We start from the raw sequence: 20,565 nt of genomic DNA, 5'->3' as shown, positions 1-20,565 counted from the left end.
TACTCATGACAGTTCTGGTGCACTAAGTAAAGAAAGAGATTCTGCTCTGCAGTTCCTTAAACCAAGATCTCAACCTCAGCTGGGACATCTGAGGCATACTGCTTTTTCAAACATAAAGGCAAAACTGTTTTCTGAAATCAATTCATGCCAACACATCACTCTCGCATACCTTCAGAGGTCAAATTTAAAATTGGGTAACAAAAAACTGCATATGTACATATTTCTGTACTATGTAAGGTTATTGTGTGTGACAGCTCACTTTATTAAAGTGCTTGGAATAAAAATGATTTTGTATTTCTAACAGTCACAAGTAAAAGCTAGTTTATAAATTTTACATTTACATGTACTAGATTCAGTTTTGACTACAACATTAAATGTCTTCAGGAGTTGGAATCAACTGAGAGGCAAGTGTGACAGTTAACTTGTGTAACTGACTTTGCTAAGTTGTCAGGGACCAACAGAAACGTGGCTAATGCAAGACCTGAACATAGAGGTCTACACAAGATGAACAGTAGACTTAATCCTAACCATAAGCAATTAAAAATGATAAAATATGCATCCCCACAAAATATCACCCAAAACATTAAATATCCTAAATTTTTTGTCACTTTTCAAATATTTTGCCTTATCTTCTGCATAAGAAGAAAAAAAGACTTCAGGGAGAGAACTAACAACCAGCTTCTGGTCATTATCTGTTTACCCCTGTTGGATGTGGACATTGGGTGAAAATACATTGGGCTCAGTTGTGATCCTCTCCATGGTTGAGCAAAAGAGCAGCATATATAGCATTTTCTTGAACACCGGATGTCCCAAAGCACTTTACAACCAATTAAGTACTTTTGAAGTGTAGTCATTGTTGCAATGCAGGAAACACAGCAGCTAATCTGCAAACAGCAAACTGCCACAAATGACCACATAATCTGTTTTTTTTTGAGATGTTGATTGAGGGATAAATATTGGCCAGGACACTGGGAATAACTTCTCTGCTCTTCTTCGAAATAGTGCCATGGGATCTTTTGCATCCACTAGAGCAGGTAGATGGGGCTTTGGTTTAACATCTCATTCAAAAAACAGCACTTGCGACACTGTAGTACTGAGGGAACATTGCACCGGAATGTCAGCCTTGATTTTTCTGCTCAAGCCCTGGAGTGGGATTTGAACCCAGAACCTTGTGACTAAGAGGTGTGAGTGCTACCAACTGAGCCACAGATGACATACAATGGTGTCATATTTTATATCTCCAAATCAAGTAACTTTTCTCATCAATATTTTTGCTGCTTCGCCAATGAAGAAAATAAACAGAGAAGGACACATACTCCATTTTTGACTCCATCCCCAAACGACATTAAATTCCAAGGTTTAAACATAACTACATTTTCCAACATGATACATATATGGCAGCATAAGAAAGCATGGCTGTTTGGCTCAAAAAAACTAATTACGTATTTTTCCATTTTTATTTCTAGTCACCACAGTTGAGTTTTATTGAGCCGTGGGTTGTAAATCCAGTTTCTTTATACAAGAGTTCACACAATGAAATTTGATTGAAATCTTGAACAAAAATTATCTTAATGAGAATGAAAAGCTCAACACTGATAAAATCTGGAACAAAAACAGAAAATCCTAAGAACACTCAACAGGTCAGGCAGCACTTTGGAGACAACAGACAAGTTAATGTTTCAGATGTGAACTCACTGAACTGGAAAATATTAAAAGGTAAATAGCATTTAGAAAGGAAGAAAGGGAAGGAGTAAAAAGCAAACAAGGAGAAATAGAATGCCCTGTAAATTACTATTTCTTGTTGAGTGTAAGAATGAATTTTTCCTCCTTTCCTTAGCTCTGTTCCTTTTTATGTTCTGCTCATCTGGAATATCTTCCAATTCTGATGAACAGTTCACATCTGCAACATTAATTTGTCAGTTCTCTCCAGAGATGCTGCTGAGTGTTTCCAGCATTCTATGGTTTTATTTTCAGATTTCAAGCATCTTTTTGTGAACACTGATAAAATCTTGCCCGACTCTACAATGAAATCCTTCATAAATTCAGCTCTAAATATCCAAAGTCTCCTACATATCACAGTAACAAGATGTTTTACTTTGGAAGTAATAACGTGTTAAAATGTATTTCTGCTTAGGAATTGCCAAGCCAGACATCACGTGGCTCAAAGGACAGCCCAACAGATTCCATTTTTCATTTGCCATCTGGATGGCACATGGCCACATTGGAGCTACTGTTTCCCTCCAGTAGAAAAGTTCCAAGCAATATTTGTGTTTCTGCCATTGCTGACCTAGAAAGAAAATTGATAATTCAGCATATCCGGGAACAGAATTTGAATCCTTCTGTGGGGCTGAATGGACTCCTAATACTGTGAGGCATGAAACACAAATATATAACTCAAGCCTCAGGGAGATGAAAAATATGAGAACAACTTACCTAAGTCAATTTTCAGACTAATTTCATTTGGTGGTTCAGAGTCCAAGGAAACATTTATGAGCGTATAACACACGTTTTCTGCAGCTGTCATGATGCCAGCTCTTGTAGACAAATTAAAAGTAAGGAAGCAGGTAACCCAAGAGTGCAAGTAATCTGTGGATGGAAAAATAAAATTATTTGTTCAAAGCTCCCAATTTTTAACAGAAACACAAACAGATGTTACATCATCAATGAACGAATTTGCCCAGATTTTGCAGTCAGTGGCAAGGTAACTTGCTCGCCGCTGACTTTGAAGATCAAGCGATCTCTGTGGCGTGGCTTTCACTTTTCCAATGTTAATTTCATTTACCAGCAGCTACAAGGATCTCTGGTATCCAGAAATAGCAATGTCATTAAGTAGGCTAAGCAGCCAATCACATTGAAGAATCCTGAGACAGCAAACCAGGAAGTTTAAAAAGTTCTGACTGCCCTTCACCATTTAATTACTTTTACAGGGGGCAAAATAAAGATTGGGACATACACTTGAGATTAAGGGAGATGATGAAATATCAAACTTTAAAAAAACTCATTTTAAAAATCTATGGAACAGTTTTTATCATAATGAAGAAATCTGAAATCCCACTAATATAAAATTATTTGTTCTGCGCCAGAGAGGTTATTCATCAGTAATTATGATTTGGTATGCAGTTAAAAAAACAGTTGCATCTCATTAAACAAAGTATAACCTTTTCAAGACTTTTTACAGCAATACTAACAGCATAAAAAGTGAATGTTCACATCAAATCAAATGATTTCTAAGACTTCCATCTGCACGGACTTGATGAGGACAATCTGTGGATGAGTGGAGGAAATCACGGACAGCAAATTCTGGATTTCCACAATTAACTGCACGTGTCGATGCCAGAAGTCGCTGTTAGTTTCACAGAATAATGACAGTGAACACTGACACTTCTGCCATCATTACAACCACAACATCTGGGCCACTATGTGTAAAACCTGGCTGAATGTCTACACTAGAGCTGACAGAACCCTTTATTCAAAGAAAAGGAATATTTGCTGGTTTTGTTTTTTTTTCTGCAGAATACTGGAGTTGTCCAAGATGTCACATTATCTCCTACCAGTATCCATGAAGAGCCAACTTACATTGATGCAGCAATTTGAAGTCCCAAAGCCCTTCTAAGAAGCAGAAACAAAAAATGGACCCCAACGACAAGGACAGGGATATTTGCAGGAGTGCCCAAGAGCTTGGTGAAAGAGGCTGTTTTAACACCCTTCTTAAAATCAAACAAGGGAAGTAGAAAACAAAGATGTTCAGCGACAGCATTACCAAGGATGAGATCTAGGGTGCGAACGGCAAGATTACCACATTAGAGAACAGAGAGGTGGCAGTGCAGAAGATGCAAGAGGAACAAAGAGTTCGGGAGAAGGAGGATGACAAAGTTTACAGACACAGAGAGGTTCAAGCTGGCTAGAAATTTGAACAAGTGAATGAGAGTTTAAAATCCAGAACTTAAGACAGGGAGCCAATACAGCTTAGTGATGACAGGGATAACTGACAAGCTGAACCCAGTGTGAAAAAGAATACAAACAACACTCTCAGTTGAAGTGAAGTTTACGCAGAGTGAAGGATAGAAGGACACCCAGGAGAGCATTCAAACACTTACGTCCAGAGGTGACGAAGAAATGGATGAGGGTTTTAGCAGATTTAAGTGGAGATAGGCCATATTACTGAGGTAGAAATCGACAGTCTTTGTTCTGGAGAGGATACGGGATCAGAAGCTCAACTCAGGGTCAAATACTACACAGAGGTTGCGAATAGTCAGCTTCAACCCAAGACAGTGCCTCAGGAGGAGGATGAAATTGGTGGTAAGGGTACAAATAGTAGCAGGAGCCAGACCATGGCTTTAGTCTTCCCAATGTTTAACTGGACGAAATTGAGGCTCATCCAGGCTGGGTATCAGACAAGCGGTCCAACAACAGAGGCAGTGGATGATGAAGAGAGGTGAAATAGAGAAGGAAATGGAGTGAAACAAATGAAAAATATCCAAACCAAAACCTGCTCTCACGCAAGCTCACAATAGAAATTCAAACATTGTGGCTATTTTTTTTGTACGCAAAATGAACCATCAGTTGAGCTCAACTTCACAAAAATGGATTTTATTTGCCTATTCAATGGCAACTGAAAGGGTAATTGATTCGCACATTGTTATTTTCACAATTTTACTCCAGAAATTCATTAGCTGTAACTGCTCAGCACTTTTGCCCACTTTTGCTTGAACAGGCATTGTTTTGGCAAGTTATAAATCAACTTTATTACAGGCAAATGTGATTTTAACACACATTTCACAAATCATGTGTCACAATAGTTTGCAAAAAAAGAATCAAATGTAAACCTATGAGCAACATACAAAGTTACATCTCGTCCATGATAATTTCTTTGTCAATAACAGATTCTACACAGCCCAGGTTTCTGTTAATGCTACTGAAGAAAACAGATTCTGTCAGCACACATACTCATTCAGGAGTTGCACCAGATGGAAAAAGTATTCAAGATTTTTATCTGGAGCTTTCACCCATTGGTTGAGAAACAGAACTTCCAGAAAAATTAGTTTCTAATGAACACTGATAAAGTAGTTGAAAATATTTTCAAAAAAAGGTGTCAGTTGAGCAAGTTTCCTGTGTAAAATGTTCATAACTTTAAAGGAAATCAGAATTCAAAATTACTCATTCTTCTGCCATAACAATTTTCCCCTCCCTCCCTGTCATGATGGTATCCAAACTTTACTCAACTCAATTTCCAGGGTTTTTCGATGCCTTCCAGTATCTTACCCAAGTGGCCAATATTCATGCGAGCCTCAATAAGAAATGTCAACAAGCTATTCAATGTAGAAGTCATCACTCAGAAACCCAAAACTGTCCTCACCCAAAAATGACACACGTGCCCTGCTAGCAGGTTCCCTTGGACAGAAATCAGAAGCAGCCATGAGCTGACTTGCCCTGTTACCGTGTGAGCCCATTGCAGCACCCCTATTGCTACCAAAGCTGAAACATCATAACTCAGCTCAGACCAGGAAATGAACATGGACCTTAACAGATTGTAAGGGTCAGTTACTTAGTGCATAATTTACTTTGTCAGTAGAGAACTATAATTAAGCTTTAAACAGTGTACAACATTAGTGTCAAAAAAAAGTGTTTGTGCAAAACCAAAGCTACTATTATTAAAAAGGGAAAAGCTGATTCTTTGAACATTTCTGTTGTTGCCCCTTTCTTATCTGGTACAATGTTTTCTGATTGTCATAATTTCAAGCTGCCATTGACAGCAACAATTTGCATTTATACAGTGTCTTTAAGGTAGTAAAATGTCCCAGGATACTTAGCAGGAGCACGCCAAACAAAATTTGACCCTGAACCACATAAGGATATATCAAGACATATGACCAAAAACTTGGTCAGAGCGGGAGGTTTTAAGGAGCGTCTTAAAGGAGGAGAGAGAAATAGAGAGGCAGAGAGGTTTAGAGAGGGAATTCTAGAGTTTAGGCAGTTCCAGACACAGCCAGCAATGGTAACTAGGAGGGTCATGGTGAGATTTGAAAACAAGGAAGATCATGTTAAAATTGAGGTATTGCCGAACCAGCGGCATATGTAGGTCAACAACTATAAGGGTAATGGGTGAATGGGACTGGGTGCAAGCTAGGATATGGACAGCAGAGTTTTGGGTGAGATCAAGTTTACGGAGCGTGGAAGATGGAAGGCCGGCAAGCACAGCACTGAAATAGTCAAATCTAAAGGTAACAAAGGCATTGAAGTGCAGTTGCAGATAAGCTGAGGCAAGGGTAGAAGTAGATGACGTTATGCAGGTGGAATTAGGTAGTCTTGGTGAGCGGATATGGGGTCAGAAACTCATCTTGCGGGCAAATATGACACCAAGGTTGTAAGCGGTCTGGTTCAGCCTCACAGTTGCCACAGAAAAGGATACAGTCGGTGAAAACAAAGGAAAAAAAAGGAAAACTTGCGTTGAAATAGCGCCTTTCATAACCGCAGGATATCCCAGAACACTTGAGCCAATGAAGTACTTTTGAAGTGCAGTTACTGTTACAATGTAGGTGGCGTGGCAGTCAATTTGCACAAAGCAAGCTCCCACAAACATCAATACGATCATGACCAGATAATCTGTTTTTGTGATGTTGATTGATGGATATAGGCCAAGACATGGGGATAACTTCAAAACAGTTAAGGAAAGGAGTTTGCGGCAGGTACCAAAGACCTTAGTTGGAGGAAATTTCTCCTCGTCCAGTACTGTACGTCAAAGAAGCAGTGACACAAATCAAAGAGTGGAGGAGTCGAGAGAGGTGGTGGTGAACTAGAACCGGATGGCGTCAGCGTACATGCAGCACCTGACATGCTGTTTTTGCACACTGTTGCAGAGAGGCAGCATGTAGATGAGAAACAGAAGGAGGAACAGGATAGATCCTTGGGGGACTGCAGACATAGCATGTGGGAGCAGGAAGAGACAGAATTGCAGGCGATTCTCTGGCTGGATAGGTCAGAATGGAATCAGGCAAGGGCTGTCCCACCCAACTGGACAATGGAAGAGAGGTATTGGAGGAGGATGGTATGATCAACTGTGTCAAAGGCTTCAGACAGTCTGAGAAGAATGAAGAGTGATTGTTCACCACGGTCATAGTGTAGTTTGTAACGTTGATAAGGGCTGTTTCTATTCTGTGGCAGGAGTAGAAGCCTGATTGGAGGGATTCAAATATGGAGTTGCAGGAAAGACGGTCATGGATTTGGGAAGCTACATGTTCAAGGACTTTGGAGAGTAAAGAGAGGTTGGAGATGGTGCAATACTTTACAAGGGCAGGGGTCAAAGGTTGTTTTTGAGGAGAGGGATGTTGTTACGACTGCTCAGGACAAAGCCCCCAATCAAGATGTATGATTCTGATTGCGGTGGGAGCAACACACTGTCAATTCAGTCCTGTCGCTCCATAGGTCGCATCATATTTCTTTAAGCTTTCCAACCCGAAGAAAACAGCTGTTGTATTGAAATAGTCTAGTCATCCCCGAATGAAGTGAACCAAACCTGGTAACTTTAGATATCAACAAATTAACTATTTATTAAAAAAAACTAAAATCTTTAACCACTAAGATAAACCAATATCGAAAGATTTCTTAACTTCTTATTTAAAAAAAATCTAACTCCAGCATTGGCATACATATACTCAAACAGTAGTTTGGTTTTTAATTAGTTGCCTGAAAAAAATAGAAAAAACAATAAAGTCTTTGCAGATTACGCTTCTGACCAACAGTCTTCCAATACAACACAGTCAAAGTTCATTTGCAGTCTTCCAAGGCCTGATGAATCCGAAGATCCTTCCAAAGATAGGAATTCAGCAGTTGTAGTATTAAACTCCTCTTTTCCAGCGATGAACACAGCAGATCAATAATTTGTTGTGAAAGAATAAAAATCTTCTTCATTTATTTCTTTAAGGAATTAATTTGGCTCAAAGTGTTTTAGAATTTTGAGAGAGAAACTACACAGGGTTTAAACTGACTTCGAGCGCTCTCCTATTTCCTTCATGGGCTGCAACAGTCTACTAACTGAACAAACTATTTTTTTGCCAGCTGGTTTCAAAGTCAAAACAGATACATTATAGATCTGTTCTCTTTTCACTGTATGGTTGTTGCCTGGCAACCAGAATGCACTTTGACACAGCAACTCCAGAGCTTGCTGCCTTAAAGAAGTGCTGATCTTGTATAGTCTTAAATGCGTACCACAATATTTCCCGAGGAGAGAAAAGAAAAAACACACGACCGTGACGCCTCTACCCCTGGCGAAATGAAACGCCATTCCCGAAATGTGTTTCATTACAATGTAAAAATTAGAAATTGAAAAAACACCAACAATATTTTAGCTTTAAATTTTACAAAGGTGTCCCAATTAGCCCATTTCAAGCTTCCAAACATAGTCTCCCAGTTGTTTTGTGTTTTCCTTCCAAGTGTCCCCATTGTCCATCACCTCAGCCTGATGAACTGCACAGCGAGGAACACTGGTCATTTCTGGGTTCACTATTCTCTGAGAAGTTTCTCGAGTACCCCTTCACCTGTGTGGCATCACTTGACACCGGGAAATCCCATCCAGTCTAATGAAAGCTGATTTTTCCTTATCTTGGGGCGTCAAAGGAATTTGACAGTATCCCTTCAACACATCTGTCTCTTTAAGACACATGGTGTTGCCCACTCTGTCCAGAAAGTCTTTTAAATTAGAATTTGGATAGGAGTCTGCCTTCGTTACCTTACTGACTTTTCTGTAGTCTATGTAAGTTTGAGCTGACCCACCACGTTTAGGCATCAAGACCACCTGCGAATTCCAGCTATCCTGACTAGGTTCAACTAAGCTGTCTTCAGCACCCATTGGAACTCTGCTTCCACTTGGGGCCTGTCTGTCTGGACCTAAGCGGCAAGTATGTTGTTTTAAAGGAATGGTTCACCCTATACCCACATCATGTGTGGCTAAGGTTGTACATCCTGGCTTATCCCTACAACTCTTTCAAACGTTGTGAAAAGCCTGGTTAGGTCTTCACGTTGTTTTGCCTCTAAGTGCAAAAGCATGTTGTCCAATTTTCCTAGCCATTCCGTATTCACTAATCTGATAGGTGGAGGTTCAAACTGAGAATTTCATAGGCCTGCATCTGCCTCATTCTCAATATCCTTTTCCTTCTGAACAATCCCATTACCTAACATACCTGTACTGGTTTATTCTCCTCCCTGCAATAAATATTGCTTTAGCATACTGACGTGACACAAGCGACTCTTCTTCTGGCTATCGGGGTGTCAATCAAGTAATCCACCTTACCCACTCTTTTGATCACTCTATATGGGCCACCGAACCATGCTTTCACTGGTTCTCCCTCTAACAACACTTATCCTTCACCCCTGGTTGAAAATCACAGGCTTATGCATTTTTGTCTGCCCATTTTGTCATATTGGCTTCGGATGCTTTAAGGTGTTATTGAGCTACACCACATGTTTTCGTGAGCCTTTCCCAGAACACAGATACATAGTCTAGTATCAAAGATTCAATCTTTTGTTCCATCTGTCTTTTATAAGTTTTAGAGAACCTCTTACTTCATGTCCGTAAACAAATTCGAAAGGACTGAAGCCTGTAAACTCATTCGCTGAGTCTATGGTGGCAAATAAAAGAAAGTCGAGTACTTTATCCCAGTCATTCGTGACAGTATGTTCTAATCATTGTTTTGAGAGTTTGGTGAAATCTCTCTGAAGGTGATATGCTGAAGATTTCAACTGTCTAATCCCCAAATTGGACATGACTTCTTGAAATCTCTTACACATGAAATCAGAACCTTGATCTGATTGAATGTCAAATAGCAACCCATATCTCAAAGAATTGGGTTAACTTTTCTACTCCTATTCAAGCAGTACTTGTCCTCAAAGGAATGGCCTCTGGGACTCGAGTAGCCATATTCATGATAGTATGTATTAATGTCCCACTTGTGATTTTGGCAAGGGTCCTACACAGTCTACTAATACCCTGCTAAGTGGTTCCTCAATCACTGGTATGGGAACTAGTGGTGCCCGCTTTATGGTAGGTTGTGGTTTTCCCACCATTTGACATGTATGGCATGTCCGACAAAACTGTCTCACATCCTTTATAAGACCTGGCCAGTAATTATGCGTGATTTGGTCTTCTGAATTCTCCCATGCCCTACAAAAGGAATGTCAGCGTGCTGGTGATATTTAGGTGGTACCACTATCTGTTCAACAACTGTCCAGTCTTCGTCTGCAGGCCGATGAGGCAGTCTCCATTTCCTCCTCAAAACCCCGTTTGCCATGTAATAGCCTTCCAGAACTCCTTTCGCCTCAGCTTCTGTCAGAGCCATCTGTGCTATTCGGTATATCTCTGGATCAGCTTGCTGTGCTGCAATGATAGACGATCTGTTAAACATGTCATTTGGATTATCGAAATCCCCAAATAAGGTTTCAAATGGGTGGCACAGTGGTGCAGTGGCTAGCACCGCAGCCTCACAGCTCCCACGACCCGGGTCCAGTTCTGGGTACTGCCTGTGCGGAGTTTACAAGTTCTCCCTGTGACCGCGTGGGTTTCCGCCGGGTGCTCCGGTTTCCTCCCACAGCCAAAGACTTGCAGGTTGATAGGTAAATTGGCCATTGTAAATTGCCCCTAGTGTAGGTAGGTGGTAGGAGAATGGTGGGGATGTGGTAGGGAATATGGGATTAATGTAGGATTAGTATAAATGGGTGGTTGTTGGTCAGCACAGACTCGGTGGGCCGAAGGGCCTGTTTCAGTGCTGTATCTCTAAATAAATAAATACTTGGCTATCTGTTTGTGGTGCCCCTTTTATCTCCGACAATGGATCCCGTTTAGCCATTGCTCGGGTAACTACACATGCAGGAAATATTCCCGGAACTTGTTCCGATAATTGCTCCATTTACCTAATTTCATTTGGTTCCCCTATAATTATAGGACAAACTGATACTTTTGATCCAGCTAAATCATTGCCTAGGAGTAGATCAATTCCTTCTACTGGCAAACTGTGGAAAACTCCTAGTTACCATCCCAGATATTAAGTCACTCTCGAGGCGTACTTTATATAAAGGTACGGGTATATCCACCCCGCCAATACCATTAACTAAAACTTTAGCGTTCAAGACGCTCTCTGGTGGAAACCTGATAGCTTTCCCAGCAGATTGTCCGGGTTGCTCCTGTAACCCTAAGTATAATGATCGATTTTCCTGCCTCATTTACAGGATATGGAGTTACTTTCCCCTTTGACAAAAAAATCATTATAACTTGCGGGTATTTTATTTTTCACCTCTACACTCCTTTTAATTTTAGTATCTGGTTTTACATCTGCCGTTAAAGCTATAGCCTGGTCTGCTATCCACTCGGTCAGAGTCTTTTCCTCTGCACTAGCTTTGTGTACCCCAACAAGTCCAATGGCTTTACCTCGCAATTTCCAGCATTCTGAACGAAGATGACCCATTTTGTGGCAATGATAACACTTCGGCTTGTGAACCTCACTTCTACCCTCAGCACCTTCCTTTCTGACCTGAGGTGGTGATCCTGGGGCATTCCCACCTGTTCCTTCTTGCCCTCGGTTACTTGCCTTCCTTTCACTCTCCCACTTTCTATCCTTCTTGGGTTTATGGGGGTGACGGACAAAAGGTTTTGGCTTATTCACAAACTCAAAATCATCAGGCGGTAACCTAGGGGCTAAAAGAGTGAGGAAATTATGGGCGGCACAGTGGCGCAGTGGTTAGCACCGCAGCCTCACAGCTCCAGCGACCCGGGTTCAATTCTGGGGACTGCCTGTGTGGAGTTTGCAAGTTCTCCCTGTGTCTCCGGGTGCTCCGGTTTCCTCCCACAGCCAAAAGACTTGCAGGTTGATAGGTAAATTAGCCATTATAAATTGCCCCTAGTATAGGTAGGGGAATATAGGGACAGGTGAGGATGTGGTAGGAATATGGGATTAGTGTAGGATTAGTATAAATGGGTGGTTAATGGTCAGCACAGACTCGGTGGGCCGAAGGGCTGGTTTCAGTGCTGTATATCTAAATCTAAAAAAAATTAAGGATATTGATATCAGTCGAGAAAAAGTATTGGAGAAACTTAAAGGCCTAAAATCTGACAAGTAAAGCCTGGCTCGGGTAAAAAATTAAAACCCGACCCAGGCCCAACCCAACCTCAACCAACCCGAACCGGGACCGAGTTCTTCAATTTTTTTTCATGCCCGACCCAACCCAAAAAAATCAAACATGTTATTAGTACAGAAAAAAAAAATCACATCAAAACAAAGATTTAAAAGAAAACAATACAAAACAAAACACAACCACAGTCAACCCGAACCCGACCTGAGCCCAAATGCTGGACACAGAATATAGACCGGGCCTGACACACGTAGTTGGGTTTGGCCGGGTTCGGGTCAAGCAGCCAGGCATTACTGACAAGTCCCCGGGACCAGATGGCCTACATCCTAGGGTTCTAAAAGAGATAGCTGCAGAGATAGTGGATGCGGTGGCTATGAATTTCCAGAATTCCTTAGATTCAGGAATGGTTCCATCAGATTGGAAATTGGCAAATATTATGCCGCTTTTCAAGAAAGGAGGTAGAGAGAAAACAGGGAACTACAGGCCAGTTAGCCTAACATCAGTCGTTGGGAAGATGCTGGAAACTATTATTAAGGACATCTTTACATTGACCTTGGAAAAGCATAGTATAATTAGAACAAGTCAGCATTGTCAAAGCAGGCCCTCACCTGCCAAGAATGATGCACATTAATCTTGCCACATCGGCATTAAACTTTAAATTGTTGCTGGGAAGAAAAGAGGGCCTATTACAAGGAATTGCCAGGCCCCGAGCCGGCAAGACATTTTTGCATACTAGCAGATAGTGTTGGAACAAAGGAACCTGTCCCTGCTCCCAATACACAGAACAGACGTGGTCAGACTAGTTTAGTCACATGACCAACTGGCTTTTGCAGAGTTTTGAACTAAGAGTTTTAAATTGGAAAAAGTGTGTTTGAAGACAGAAAGCTCCCGGATTGAGAACATCGCTCTCCTGTCTGTTCCCATCTCTTTCTTACCAGCTTTGGAATCCATTGAAGACACATGAACCCCATGAGAGAGAAAAGTCTCTGACAGTGAACAAAGTTTAAGAAGAATACTCGGCCCCAACGAAAAGCAAGAATAACCGAAAAGCAAGAACAACCTACAAAAGGATTCTACAGCGAGCTTCAAGCACAGTAACAAGAAACTCTTCAGATATTGCCTCAAACCTCTCCACATTATTTTTCTTCTGCTCTTTTCTGTCCCGATCTGCATGTGTGTATCACGTATGCATGCTAGCATGGGGTGCGTCATGTTTCCGTAGGCATTAACCGAATTAGAGTTTAAGTTTAAGTTTTAATAAATTTCACTTTTCTTCTTTAAACCGAAGAAGCCTGTATGTGCTCATTTCCTTACCTTATAATTGGAAAGCGGTGAACAGGGATTCACCAAGGGGAAGCTCAAATAACAGTGTGTTTAAAAATAAAACCGTGTTACAGTAAGACTAGGTGAAGGCTGAAAGGGAACCCCTAGACCTCTTTCTTACCTGGTCATAACAGCATGGTTTTACTAAAGGGAGATCCTGTTTGACAAATTTATTAGTTTTTTGAGGATGTTTTTTGAGGGTAGATAAAGGGGAACCAGGAGATGGAGTATACCTGGATTTTCAAAAGGGATTCGATAGGGTGCCACATAAAAGATTAATAGGCTCCTGATGTTGGGGGTAATATATTAGCGTGGATAGAGGATTGGTTGACAGACCGGAAGCAGAGGGTGAGCATAAATGGAACATTTTCAAGTTGACAAGCAGTGAATAGTGGGGTGCCACAAGGATCAGTGCTGGGTCCTCAGCTATTTACACTCTATATTAATGACTTGGATGAACAGTCAGATAGTAATGTATCTAAGTTTGATGATGATACAAAGCTCGGTGGAAAGGTAAGCTGTGGGGAGGATGTGGAGATCAATATTTTAATACAGAAAACAAAAAACAATTTTTTTATATTTAACAGTTTACAGTTAAGAAAATAATTTATGTTCATTTTTTTTTTAAATCTAATTTTATGAAGGGCATCTCATACAAAAAGCAATTAATATTGCTACGGAAGTAAATATTTGTCTCAGAGCATGTTGATTAACATTTGTGAAATGTACAATAACTTGCTTTATGAAATTTTGTTCTTTACAGATAAAATTTTTGTATGATTCTGTGGCTGATATTTAAAATACAATATTAAATTTCACTTCAACTGTTACTATTGTCAAGAATTAAGGATTTTTTCACTGACAATTACACAGAACATTCAAACATACAGTATAATTTGTCAAAGTTAAAAAGCCTTAAATCTTGACTTTGTGACAAGACTTAGTTTCATTAATACAATGCAAATTGCTCAGATTTGCAAACGATAAATTAGAAAGGACAATGAAATCAGAGGAAGCAGCTCAAAAATAACAAAATGAGTACCACAAAATATCCAAATGAGCAAAACAATGGCAGATGATATTTAATATCATTAGGCGGCGCAGTGATTACTCACAGCTCCAGTGACCCGGGTTCAGTTCCTGGTACTGCCTGTGCGGAGTTTGCAAGCTCTCCCTGTGACTGCGTGGGTTTTTGCCAGGTGCTCCAGTTTCCTCCCACAGCCAAAGACTTGCAGGTTGATAGGTAAATTGGCCATTATAAATTGCCCCGAGTATAGGTAGGTGGTAGGGGAATTGAGAGAAAGTGGGGATGTGAGAGGGTAATGGGATTAATGTAGGATTAGTATAAATGGGTGGCTGATGGTCAGCACAGATTCGGTGGGCCGAAGGGCCTGTTTCAGTGCTGTATCTCTAAAATAAAACTTTAAAAAATAAAAATATAGACATGGAAAGGAAAAATCAGAAATACACATTCTCCATGAATGGTACTGAAGCTGAAGATGACCAAGGAGTCTTTGTAGACTTGACACTCAACATGTCCAACCAATGCAGAGCAGCAATTCACAAAGCCAATAAAATGTTGAACTACTGTAGACACAACAGGAGAATACAAATCAGAAGAAGTCATGATCAAACTTATAGGAACAATAGCATAAAGGTAATGGTCCTAGGTGGGGGACTTCAATACTCATCACCAAGAGTGATTTGGTAGCGCCACAACTGACCCAGCTGGCCGAATCCTGAAGGACATATCTGCTAGACTGGGCCTGCAGCAGCAAGTGTAGCGGGGAAAACCTGCTTGGCCTCACCCTCACCAATCCACCTGTCGCAGTTTCATCTGTCCATGACAGGAACGGTAGGAGTCATCACCGCATATCGTCCTTGTGAAGACACAGTCTCATCTTCACAACTGAGTTTACCCCCCATCATGTTGTGTGGCACTACCACTGTGCTAAATGGGATAGGTTCAGAACAGATAGAACATCACAAAAATGGGTATCCTTGAGGCACTGTGGGCCATCAGCAGAAGAATTGTATTCAACCACAATCCATAACCTCATGGCCCAGCATATCCCTCAATCTACCATTACTGTCAAGCCAGGGGATCAAACCTGATTCAATGAATGCAGGTGAGTATGCCACAAGCATACGAACATACATACCAATTAGGGGCAGGAGTAGGCCACTCGGCCCCTCGAGCCTGCTCCGGCTTTCAATAAGATCATGACTGATCTGATTATCACCTCAACTCCACATTCCTGCCTACCCCTGATAACCTTTGACCCCCTTGCTTATCAAGAATCTATCTACCTCTGCCTTAAAAATATTCAAAGACTCTGCTTTCACCATCTTTTGAGGAAGGGAGTTCCAAAAACTCACGACCCTCACAGAAATAATTTTTCTGTCTTAAATGGGCAACCACTAATTTTTAAACTGCGACCCCTATTTCTAGATTCATCCACAAGAGAAAACATCCTTTCCACATCCAGCCTGTCAAGATTTGGATCTTATATGTTTCAATCAAGTCGCCTCTTACTCTTCTAAATTCCAGCAGATACAAGCCTAGCCTATCCAACCTTTCCTCGTAAGACAACCCGCCCATCCCAAGTGTTAGTCTAGAAAACCTTCTCTGAACTGCTTCCAATGCATTTACATCCTTCCTTAAATAAGGAGACCAATACTGTACACAGAACTCCATATGTGGTCTCACCAATGCCCTGTATAACTGAAGCATAACCTCCCTACTTTTGTATTCAATTCCCCTGGCAATAAATGAAAACATTCTATTAGCTTTCCTAATTACTTGCTGAACCTGTATACTAACCTTTTGCGATTAATGCACTAGAACACCCAGATCCCTCTGCATCTCAGAGCTCTGCACTCTCCCAATTTAGATAACATGCTTCTTTTTTATTCTTGCTGCCAAAATGGACAATTTCACATTTTCCCACATTAGAGTCCATTTGCCAGATCTTTGTCCACTCACTGAACCTATCTATATCCCATTGTAGCCTCATGTCCTCTTGACAACTTACTTTCCTACCTATCTTTGTGTCATCAGCAAATTTAGCTACCATACCTTCAGTTCCTTCATCCAAAACATTTATGTAAATTGTAAAAAGTTGAAGCCCCAGCACTGATCCTGTGACACACCACTCGTTACATCATGCCAACCAAAAAGTGACCCATTTATGCCTATTCTGTTTCCTGTCAGCTAGCTAATCTTCTGTCCATGCCAAAATTTTACCCCCTACACCACAGTAACAGTAAGTGACACCTTATCAAATGTCTTCTGGAAATCTATGTACAGTACATCCACCAGTTCCCCTTTATCCACAGCACTTGTTACTTCTTCAAAGATGAGCAGCACCATACAAAGCTAAAAATGAGATGCCAACCTGGTGAAGTTACAACACAGGACTACATGCATGCTAAACAGCAGAAGCAACATGCGACAGACAGCACTAAGCAAATACCACAATCAACATATCAGATCAAAGCTCTGCAGTCCTGCCACATCTAGTTATGAATGGTGGTGGACAATTAAACAACTAACAGGAGGAGGAAGCTCCACAAACATCCCCTTCCACAATGACAGTGCAGCCCAGCATGTCATTGCAAAAGACAAGGCTGAAGCATTTGCAACCATCTTCAGCCAGAAGTGCCGAGTTGATGATCCATTTCGGCCTCCTCCTCAGGTCCTTGGCATCATAGATGCCAGCCTTCAGCTAATCCAATTCACTCCACGTGATATCAAGAAACGACTGAAGGTACTGGAAGCAGCAAAGGCTATGGGCCCGGACAATATCCCAACTGTAGTACTGAAGGCTTGTGCTCCAGAACTAGCCGCCCCCCTAGCCAAGTTGTTGCAGTACAGATAAAAGACTGGCATTCAGCAGGCAATGTGGAAAATTGCCCAGCTATGTCCTGTCCACAAAAAGCAGGTCAAATCCAATTCTGCCAATTCCCACCCCATCAGTCGACTTTCAATCATCAGCAAAGTGATGGAACTTGTCATTGACAGTACTACCAAGCGGTACTCAAACAGTACCTGCTCACCGATGCTCAGTTTGGGGTCTGCCAGGGCCACTTGGCTTCGGACTTCATCACAGCCTTTGTTCAAACATGAACCAAAGAGCTGAATTAATGAGGTGAGTCGAGGATGACTGCCCTTGACATCAAGGCAATATCTAGCTGAGTGTGGCATCAAGGAACCCTAGCAAAATTGAAGTCAATGGAATCAGAGAGAAAACTCGCCACTGGTTGGAGTCATAGCCAGCACAAAGGAAGATGTTTGTGGTTGTTGGAGGCCAATCATCTCAGCCCCAGGATAGTGCTGCAGGTAGTGTCCTGGACCCAATCATCGTCAGCTGCTTCACCAATGACCTTCCCTCCACCAGATCAGAAGTGTGGATGCTCACTGATAACTGTACAGTGTGCAAGCCCATTTGCAACTCCTCTGATACTGAAGCCCCCATGCAGCAAGACCTGGACAACAGTCAGGCTTGGGTTGATAGGTGGAAAGTAACATTCATGCCACACAAGGGCCAGGCAATGACCAACTCCAATGAGGGAATTCAACAATCTCCCATTGACAATCAATGGCATTACCCTTCCCCACCAACAACCTGGGGGTTATCACTGACCAGAAACTTAATGGACCAGCTATATAAATACTGTGGCTACAAGAGTAGGAGAGGGGCTGGGAATTCTGTGCTGAGTAACTCACCGCCTGACTCCCCAAAGCCTGTCCACCATCTGCAGGGCTAAGTTAAGAGTGTGATGGAATACTCTCCAATTGCCAGGATGAGTGCAGCTCCAACACTCAAGAAGCTCACATCATCCAGGATAAAGCAGCTCACTTGACTGGCACCACATTCAACATTCACTCCCTCCACCACCGAAGCACAGTGGTGGTAGCAGTGTGTACCATGTACAAGATGCATTGCAACAACTCACCAAGGCTCCTTCAACAGCATCATCCAAACCCACAATATTTTCCTTATCCAAGGACAAGGGCAGCAGATGCATAGGAACACCACCACCTGCAAGTTCCCCTTCAAGCCACACACTATCCTTACTTGGAAATATTTCACTATCGCCAGATCAAAATCCTGTAGCTCCCTCCTTAACAGCACTGTGTGTGTACCTACACCCCATCCACCACATTCAACATTCACTCCCTCCACCACCGACGCACAGTGATAGCAGTGTGTACCATCTACAAGATGCATTGCAACAACTCACCGAGGCTCGTTCAACAGCACCTTCCAAACCCACGACCTCTACCAACTAGAAGGACAAGGGCAGCAGATGCATGGGAACACCACCACCTCCAAGTTTCCAACCAAGCCACACACCATCCTGACTTGGAACTTTATCGCCATTCTTTCACTGTCGCTGGGTCAAAATCCTGGAACTTCTTTCCTAACAGCACTGTGGGTATACCTACACCACATTAACTGCAGCAGTTCAAGGCAGTGGCTCACCATCACCTCAAGGGCAACAATGGATGGGCAACAAATGCTGGTCTTGCCAGAAAAACACACATCCCATAAAAGAATTTTAAAAACCTAAAGTGGTCAGACCAAAACTTGAAGTACTGTAACCAGTTCTCACCAGCACACAAAGGAGATATAAAAATAATGATGTCTGATTATGAAGTACCATGATTTCAGACTTGAAATGAGATACTAAAAGGCAACAAATTTGGAGATGGTAAATGCAGACTACTTTAAAATTAAACTGGAAGAGAAGGGTAAAGAGACAGACAATGACACAAAGTAATAAAAAGCAAATACTTAAGAGTGTTCGATATGGCATGGAATTTCCAATAAGAACATGGGAAGAAATTAATGATTCAGTTAAAAAAACTGCATGCTAGAAGAGAACTCTGGAGTCTTTCCAAAAGATGGGCTGAGTGACATTTCTGGTCCATGATAATCTTGTACACAACTTAAAAGCAAATTTCACAAAGGAATCACAGAAATTATCCATTGTAATTTTTCTTCACCCTATTAATGAAACCGCAGTTTCCTCCTGCTGAAGCTTCGTCTCGGAAGTTGAACTGGCCATTCTGACCACTTGGCACTTCCCAGAGCATGGAAAGTTTTACCTGATGAAAGTCGAGAGATTTGCAAAACCATATTTCAAATATTTATAATGATAGCTTGCTCAAAACTAAACAAAGATTGAACTTGATGTTGTGGGAATATTTAGACATTTTGCAGCGCCAACAGCTGCTTCCAAAGGATTATTTATGATTTCATTCGATTTAATCCAATCTAAATGCAATCACCAAATCCTCTCAATTTAAACTGAGACCCTGTTGTAGATGAAGGTAAATCAAAAGCTCCTGGAGCACGAGTAAGGCCGAGAAGACAACAAACCCGGCTCTAGGCCGCGGCCGCCCGCGAACTCACAATCTCTGCTCTGTGGCTTCCACAGGGCCCTACCTAGGAGCGTTTACTGAACCTGCTAACCGGCTCAGGGAGGGGAGGATCCTTCGGAGTCCGTGTCCAGATCGGCGGCAGCTGCTCCCGCTCTGTCCCTGTCGGTCCGGCTCCGCTCCCGCACTCTCCCTATCAGTCGGGTCGGTCCAACTCCGCTCCTGCGATCACTCTCTGGCTGACGTGGAACTGCGACCTCAACACCGACGGCGGCCGAGTTGAGAGCAGACACACAAACGCGCTCCTCACAGCCACGTCACACTTCGAATCGAAGCCTGCCCAGGCACCAATCAGGGCTGAGAAAAGTGTTACTCCTTCCATTTCAGAAATTATAACCTGTTTTGACACAGCTCAATCTTGAATATAAATATTATACATGGCTCTGCAATCTGTATCAATCTTTTGGTTTATAGATATTACTCCAATCAAGAACCTAGGGACAGCTTTGATTTAAAAATGTAAAATCTGTCCCGACGTGTTGGATAAATTTGATGTGTGTATTTTTTATTTTTTCGCAACTATTTCTCTCCTCGCCTGAAGATATCAACTTCCAGTAACCCACCGAAGTAACTATAATTTTTTTTATTCATTCATGGGATGTGGGAGTTGTTGGCCAGGCCAGTATTTATTGCCCATCCCTAATTGCCCTTGAGAAGGTGGAGGTGGTGCTGCCTTC

At 41.8% G+C, this 20,565-nt stretch overlaps 1 protein-coding gene across 2 annotated transcripts in view; it reads right to left on the bottom strand.

Annotated features, from left to right (window-relative positions):
- copb1 (COPI coat complex subunit beta 1) overlaps positions 1-20,119 on the bottom strand; it is a 79,123-nt gene extending 59,004 nt beyond the window's left edge. Inside the window, exons 1-2 of one of the 2 annotated variants that reach the window (XM_068046312.1) lie at positions 19,896-20,119; positions 2,434-2,586 (exon numbers count right to left, since the gene is read on the bottom strand). In XM_068046312.1, the coding sequence (XP_067902413.1) occupies positions 2,434-2,524 (91 nt within the window). In that variant the 5' untranslated portion in view covers positions 2,525-2,586; positions 19,896-20,119. The remainder of the gene's footprint in view (positions 1-2,433; positions 2,587-19,895) is intronic. The other variant, XM_068046313.1, reaches the window with a different exon arrangement.
- Positions 20,120-20,565: the final 446 nt, after the last annotated feature.

This window comes from Heterodontus francisci, chromosome 14, assembly GCF_036365525.1.
Source record: "Heterodontus francisci isolate sHetFra1 chromosome 14, sHetFra1.hap1, whole genome shotgun sequence".
Lineage (NCBI taxonomy): Eukaryota > Metazoa > Chordata > Chondrichthyes > Heterodontiformes > Heterodontidae > Heterodontus > Heterodontus francisci.
Note: the sequence above shows the minus strand (reverse complement) of the source record. Positions and strands in the feature narration are given on the sequence as shown.